The sequence below is a fragment of the Felis catus genome, chromosome B1, assembly GCF_018350175.1.
Source record: "Felis catus isolate Fca126 chromosome B1, F.catus_Fca126_mat1.0, whole genome shotgun sequence".
NCBI lineage: Eukaryota > Metazoa > Chordata > Mammalia > Carnivora > Felidae > Felis > Felis catus.
In genome coordinates this window covers 7,251,669-7,259,629 of record NC_058371.1, presented here as the reverse complement: position 1 = coordinate 7,259,629, position 7,961 = coordinate 7,251,669, and the positions used below count along the sequence as shown (strand labels likewise).

The following is a 7,961-nucleotide window of genomic DNA, read 5'->3' as shown; positions in this document are numbered from 1 at the left end:
TATCATTCTTTTTTAAATAATTGTTTAAATATTTATTTTTGAGAGAGAAAGAGAGAGAGAGAGAGAGAGAGAGAGACAGGGACAAGGGAGGGGCAGAGAGAGAGGGAGACACAGAATCCGAAGCAGGCTCCAGGCTCTGAGCTGTCAGCACAGAGCCGGACGCAGGGGTCAAACTCACGAACCATGAGATCATGACCTGAGCTGAAGTCGGACGCTTAACCAACTGAGCCACCCAGGCGCCCCTATCTTTATCATTCTTAAGAAATGTTCTATAAATAGCTTTAGGGTATGAGATTCCTCTATCATGAAGTTTGGTCTTATAGCTCCTGAGAGGCTTGCATGTACATCGAGAAGAAGTTCCCCAGGAAGGAGTACATGTGGATTTAGGACATTTATTTCCAGTCAAGGGAGATAAACAAGCCGGGTTAAATAGGAAGCTACAAAACTCATCCCTGTGTTCTGGAGTTCGAAGGGCTTACAGTTTGTTCGCACTAAGGAGATTTTGCTTTGGGAGCCGGTGTTGCGTAGGGATAAAATATCCACCACTTTCTACAACACTTTTTCTCATCATTGCATTCACCAATGGTATCATCTGTGGAGGTGCACCCTCCGTCTCTGCACACCCCTTTCAGAAGAACACACTGTTTCTTCCCCGGGATCATGCCAGGCCTTGCTGCACAGAAAGAGATTGGATATCATTAAATCAGCATCAGATTAAACCACCATCAAATTATCGTGTTGCACATAAAGCAATACATTTACAGAGGATGGCCTGAGGATAGAAGAGATGATATTACCTAAAGGAAAAGCCCAGGCCCTTCGGCAAAAGCGTAGTGTTCTTTGGAGGGAGGAGGGCTTCGAGTGCAGGGCTATACATATCCTGGTGTGGGTAGGCTGATTTCTAGAAGCTTGAGAGAGTTGTCCTCATAGGGGGCAGTGCATTTTGAGATGGATCCATTTGTTGGTGTCACCATGACTAGGGAGGCATCCTTGGTATTTAGTGGGTCAAGTACAAGGTAATTGGATTTCCCACCTCATGAATTGTCCTGCCCCAAATGCCAATAATATCTTCACTAAAAGTACGATTTCAGAGGAAGTATGCATCTCTCAATCTCCACATCTGTGCTGACCACCCCATCCAGGCTTACAACATCCACCTTCCCTAATTCCCCCACTGCAGAGCTATGGAAGAAACACATTTTCTACGTTGCTCAGTGCCCCTTATCTGTAGATACATGAAGAGAATTTCTCTCGAAAGCTGAAATGTATTTTTCCTTAAATATATGTTTTCCTAATTCAGTTGGCCACTAAGAAGTATGTGACTAAGTACGTGCTTCAAGAGAGTAACTTCCTTTAGTCTTAGATCCTTCCTGTAGCCTTTCAGGCACAACTAGGGTTCCTTCTTTCCCCTGTGCACCTGGTGGATGTTACATAAAAGACACACCGTTCATGTTCATTAATAGTCACTAGTCCCTGAACCATCCTGTCAACCCACATGTTGTCTTTACCAACCTGTAACTTATTAACCTTAACTGGCTCCTTTGCTGCCTCACTTCTACCTCTTAACTAAGAGTTTGACCTCCTTTTTGGTTTCTCCATTCTGAAGAAAGATAATAGCCAAATAAACCAACACAACTGAATTTTCAGAACCTGTGTGAGACAATTGTACCTTTGCCACAGGATCCTGTCTGGTGCCAGCTCGTGACACATCCTGTCCTCAGGCTGGGGAGTTGGGCAAAATCTTGTAGCGCTGTGCCTGCTTTGCCAGTTCTGGAGGATGAAGTGTCTGTCTTTCAGGAAGAGAACCTAAGTTCCCACCAGGTAGCTGTGCGAGGCACTGGCTTGGCTGCCTCATCTACACTGAGCAAAGGCTTGTGCTCAGCTGTGCATCGGTCCTATAGATGGCTACTAGTCTCTCCCGTGATAAATTTATTCGTGTGCTTAATGTCACCTGTGGGGACATTTTCAGGTTTTCTAAAGAAGCTAAAGTCTAGAGTTCTTGGAATGGGGAAGGCCACAGTGAGAAGCAGTGGGGTAGTCTTGGCACCCATTATGCTGGAAAGCTCAACTTCCCGACATAGTGTGTGGTGTAGGGTAGTACCGGTCTCTCTTCTTGGCAGATGCCTCTTGCTTGAATCGAAAGGATCAGAGCAATTCATCCTCCCAGTGATGTGCCCTCCACTAAATATGAAGCTTAATTTCAGAAAGTGTCATCTGAACAGGAAACCAAAGAGTTATAGTCTCCCTTCCAACAATGACTGACATACATTTGTTGCTAGGCACTACTTCAAGTCAAGAAGATAATAGTAAATTACCTGGTTCATAAAGAAGGGAATTTCTCCCTAGATATCAACACTTATTTTCACTTATTGGAACAATAGGGCAATAGAGGAGAATGATCTAGTCGATTTCAGAATTTACATGATATTAATGTGTTCAGATGGTTATGTCACATGTAGCAGGAGAAGAGATACATGTTTAATAATTGCTGTTGAGTAAAGAAAATGTAGATATGGTATTCATATGGTATCACAACATAAATTTCCATGGATGAAATGGGGAAAACTCAGAATTGCACTAAAAGAAAAGACCACAGAATGGAACGTACTTCTAACCTCAAAAAGGACATGATTTTCTCAGCATGAGAACACATTGAGTCATTAGCTGTTCTCTTTCTTCTGGTGATGGGGGACAGGGTTTCAATGGGGTGGGCTCTTCCTGGAACGTTATCCATGAAGAAATAGATGGGTAGTTTTCTTTTCTGTAGGTAAAATAGAGTTCAAGCTTTCTTCTGCTCCTGTCCAACGTGCTGGTTAAATATTATGTTATTCTCCAGAGTCAGTATAAGAAGAATTCTATAATTTTCTTAATTCTCAGGGGGCTAATGAATCAATTTAACAGTTATGCCATTCTAACCTCTTTACGTCCCTACTCTCAAGAGTGTGTGTGTGTGTGTGTGTGTGTGTGTGTGTGTGTAATTTACATACATATATATAAAATACATATATATTCTTTTCTAGGATGTCATGGACTCTTTTTCAGAGTCATATGAAGATATGCTCAAGCAGTGATTATTTAACATTCATTGGACTGTAGGTTGATAAACCCAACATTTTCTCATTTGGATTATGTAGTTTCTTTGGAGAAATTTCCTTCATGAAGACAGTGGCTTTTTTAATTTGATTTTTTTTTTGTAAATGCCATCAATAAAATTCTTCATGACCTCAGTACTCAATTCTCCTCCAAAGAAAATTTGTGAGTAAAAGTTATTTAGTATTCACTGAATTTCTAAGATTATGGGATTTATTTTAGACACCCAATAGATTCCAGATCAAGAGTCACAGTGGGGATCAAAATTAAGATTTTGAAGAATGTGATATTATTAAACTGCTCAAACATTTTGGCAATTAACCATCAGTACCAAGAGGCAACATCTAGCCAACTAACAACGAAATTCCTTTTCTTTGACCAAAAGAGGGTTCTAGGCCTTATTTCATAATGTGGCTAAGAACAGCTCAACTGCAAAAGTAAAGTACCGTGACCTTCCCATGCAACTTCAGTATCCTCTATTCACAAGAGACCTGGCCATTTGAAAGTTACTCCCTCCTCTGCAGACTTATGGAATCTTTGTCTCATCCATCCGCTTGGCATAAGTGATTTGGGAGACACAAGGAGAGGTGATCTGCAGGAAGAACATGTCCTGAAAGGCATACCTCTGAAGGATTCTTGTCATGTTTGTGGGGAGGCTGACTCTGCCCCCGACTCCACCCCCAACTCTGCCCCCAACTCCCAATACCCTCCTATCCTTCACCTTTTCTTTTTTCAAATTGTGGTAAGAACCCTAACGGCCTACCCTCTTAAATTTGTAAGTGCACAATGCAGTGTTGTTACGACAGGCGCAGTGGTGTACCGTTTGTCTCCAGAACTTATTCATCTTGTATCACTGAAACTTTGCACCCACTGAAAGCAACTCCATGCTTCTCCCTTCCCCTGGTTTCTGGCAACCACTGTTCTACTCTCTATTTCTAGAAGCTGGACTATTTTAGATACCTCATCTAAGTGGAATCATGCAGCATTTGTCCTCTTTGCTTTATTTCCCTTAGCACGGTGTCCTCCAGGCTTATCACTGAGATTAGTGTTGAAGTAGGGTCTGTTGTGCTCCCTCTCAACCAGACCCACATCTATTATCATTGGCCCCGATGGTTTCTGTCTGTAAATTCTGAGTCCCTCACACCTTCAGTGATGCACTTTCCTCACCACTTTTGCTAGATTTGTCTTACACTTTAGAATCCTACCTTAAGGAGTGCAGATCTTGGTGCCTCGAGTAAGAACTTGCTTTGGGAAGACTCCAGAGGGGCCTTATTCAAATTAAAGAGGGAGGCACAAAAGATGGAAGAATTTGGGACAGTACAAGTTCTCAAGTCCAAGGAAGATCATGACCTAGAGAATCCCCATAGAGCTAGAGTAGGCTTATTTACCATTAGATCACAGCAAGTGTAAGATAGAAAAGTTACAAATTTTGATTTCCTGATTCCTTATGATTGTTTTTTATACATTTTCTCTATTTTCACACAGTTGCTGGTGGTTTCTCAGGCTTAATTCATTGTGTTTACCTCAAAAGAGGATTCTCCCAAGATTAGAAAGAGGGAAGCTGCTATTAACTCAAAACTCCTTCTGCAGTGGAACCAGGAAGAGAGACACTGAGGGCAGGACATTGAAATGGTGAAACAAAGGAAAAGTTTGTCAAGGGACTTTTCAGACTTGCAGGCTGCTGAGAACCCATAGATGAGCCCACTCTGGGTGCATAAACTGTGAACCCCCATGTGATTTAGATACCAGTAATTTCTGTTACCCACGTGTAACATCTGATTGTCTTGCCTTCCTTGTTCTTAAAATGCCCTCCTACAAACTTAGTGTCTGTGCCAACTTTCACTTGCGCATAATTCCATGCAACGCCTGGCACATTTTCTAGTATAAACCAGTGCTCTCGTACAGAAGCCTTCTTGCAGTTCCTTGGGCACACTATGTGTTCTTCCACATCAGGGACGTTGCACTGGCTTCTTTCTTTACCAGAGGTGTTGACTGCTTAACTAACACTTCTCTTTCTGCTTTGGGCATGCCTCAAGGAAGTCTCTGACATTGCAAACAAGACAATGACCACATGTTATAGGCACTTGTAATACTCTGTCCCTCTCTATTGTCCTTATTAACGTTTATAATTATATATTAATTTGTGTAATCATTTGACAGATATCTGTCTTTTATATCATGGGAAGACACTTTCCTTTGTTTCCCACTATCTCCTGTATTTTTGAAATGCACAGTGTTTGTATAGTAAGAGGTGCTCAATAAATATTTGTTACCATTGAATGCAATAAGGTATTCTTTGACCCCACACACATTTTCACTCTCCTATTCCTTCTAAAACCTGTTGACTGCGGTCTATTTTTTTTTTGACTCTGTAGTATCTATGACTGCCTTGCTTTTGGATGTACTATTGTATTTGTGGGTCTCCAGTCTTGTCATTACTTTCGTACCTTCTCTAAATGTTAGGCCTACGTTTCCTAGAATCCTGTTTTCCCACAAGTTATTTCTTGCCTTTGGTCTAGGACAAGCTTTTTCTCAATTTGCTTCCCGCCCTTGCCATATCCCTTTTTCCACTAGAATGGGGGGTTTTGGCTAAACTCTACTTCAAGGAGATCTATCTCTCATTAACCTTTTTTAAAAAAAGATCCAGCTCATAACATAGGCTATGACTTTGGGAGGAGACAGTGATTTATGCTGAACTGAATTTAGCTCAGGTAGGGGAGAGCAAGCATGAGCAAAACCTGTTCGCTTATCAACCACGCAGGCGTAATTCTCTGGTGCCAAATGCTTTCTGCTATCTGAGAACTTATAGCCATTTATCAACTTTTAAGAAACACAGATCAGGAAAATCTAAAGACTACCATTAATAGTCCCATAATAGTGCCACAACATTTATCCCATTTGACATGCCTACCTCAGACACTGAAGGAAAGAATTTGGAGGTAAGTAAAATAAGATGTTTCACAGACATTATGTCTTCCAAAAGAGGAAACATAGGAACCTCGTTAGGCTCCTCAGTATTTAGTTAGGAGATTTTGAGGTAAAAAGCCTGACAGAAATCAGGGTTACTATTTTATAGGCTATCCAAACCTGTAGATTGATGGAAACAACACTGACCCAGGTTAAAGATGGTTCTAGGTGCATGTTGCCACCGCCTGTGTGACCTCAGTAAAATCATATTCTTTACGTGGAAACAGATTCTGTTATCTGTAAAATTAAAGAATTAGCCATTAAATTGCCTTCTGATTTTAATCCATGATCATTGTGAGATTTTACATTAGATGTCACTACAAGTGTGTCTCCCTCAAGCTGTGTCTTCTTCTGAGAGAATTGAGAACCAAATGAGAATTACATAAACTCCCTCATTTGGAGAGAGCTGTATGTCAGGTGAATCCCAACAGATCCACAGAGTAGGTGAAGGTCAAACAAATGAGTATCGTTGATTATAAAGAATCTTAGAGATGAACCAACAAATAAAGAGAGTTATCCAGACCTGATCTGTGTTCAATGACCACAGACATAATTTTGAGAGTTGTGGACATCCTGTCATTAACAGTAGGCAAAGGAATTTTATCAGTTCTTACAAGGATCTGGTTGAACCAGACTGAAGATGACCACATTCCCCCTTTTCTTTTGATTCTACATTTTAATATTCAAACTTCTGAATCATGGGTTCTAAGGATATAATTCATATTCTTAAAATGCTTTCTTCATATTTTGCCTTATGCTTAAAATTTTGCCATTGATGTTTTATTCCACTGTTTATGCTTTTTCCAAATTCCTCTGCTCCCTATTTTTGTTTTTTCTGTTTGTTTGTTTTTAATAACTTGGTGCAGTTCTTTTTTTTTTTTTTTGCGGAGCTCTGTCTTAGGGACCTAACTTCTCCAATAGACTCCACATCACTTCTATTCACTAACCAAGTTTAAACCAGTAGTCATTTGTACTCTCCTTTATGGAGATTGGGACCCTGGTAAAGGCTACTTGATTTGTTTGCTAAGGCTTAAGTCACATGTCATAGCTTCTCCTCCTCTATCTTTATTTGAGCTGCACGTTCTAACCATGAACCTCTTGGATCCCATTTTCTGTTGATGGAAATCGTCATTCTACTTTGCAGTGCTGGCTTCATCAGTTCTAAAGGAGATGATCATGATGGGCTTCTGAATTCTTAGGCTGTGCATTAGGGTCTGAGTTAAAATGGCCACAATATAATGGAGCATCCCAGTAGACCTCCTAAGATACCAACAGTTATTCACCATCTTACCTTTTGGTATTATAGTCACAAAGAGGAGAAGAACAGAAAGAAGAGAATGGAGTCTCATGGCAGAATGCCTGGTAGAAAGGTGAATGATCAGGGATAGTGGAACACAGGGCCTTTTATTTACTTCTGGGGGACTAAGGTTCCTTGTGGTCAGTGAAGCTTAACAAGTAAGAAAATAAAATAGCTTCCGTTGGAATATTTCCAAACCCTGGAGTCTCTAAATTTGGTGACAAATTAACCTAATGGTAGGAAACCAGATGGTTAACCCTCTACTTTTTCTATGGGCTCTCAAACTCCCCAGAGGTCGGTGCCTCTGGCCAATTGTCTTTTGAAGGGGGCCAAAAGGAAGGTCACATGAGTATAAAGTCTTTATTACCAGAAGTAGTCTGACTTGCAAGGGAACTCATCTACAGTACACTCTTTTCCAAAATAAGGATAAGAGAATTGCCTAAAGATCATTTAAAAATAAAAAAGAAGGGGGTACTTGGGTGGCTCAGTTGGTTGAGCCTCTGACTCTTGACTTCAGCTCAGGTCATGATCTCATGATTTGTGGGTTTAATTCCTGTGTTGGGCTCTGTGCTGACAGTGTGGAGCCTGCTTGGGATTCACCTCTCTC

At 40.9% G+C, this 7,961-nt stretch overlaps 1 protein-coding gene across 1 annotated transcript; it reads right to left on the bottom strand.

Annotated features, from left to right (window-relative positions):
* Positions 1-382: 382 nt before the first annotated feature.
* On the bottom strand, positions 383-7,406 carry LOC109498699 (beta-defensin 130B-like). Its single transcript, XM_019828211.3, has 2 exons — positions 7,349-7,406; positions 383-673 (listed from the first exon to the last, which is right to left on the bottom strand). The coding sequence occupies exons 1-2, from the start codon at positions 7,404-7,406 to the stop codon at positions 492-494; spliced, it is 240 nt and encodes a 79-aa protein (XP_019683770.1). The 3' UTR covers positions 383-491.
* Between the last annotated feature and the right edge of the window lie 555 nt (positions 7,407-7,961).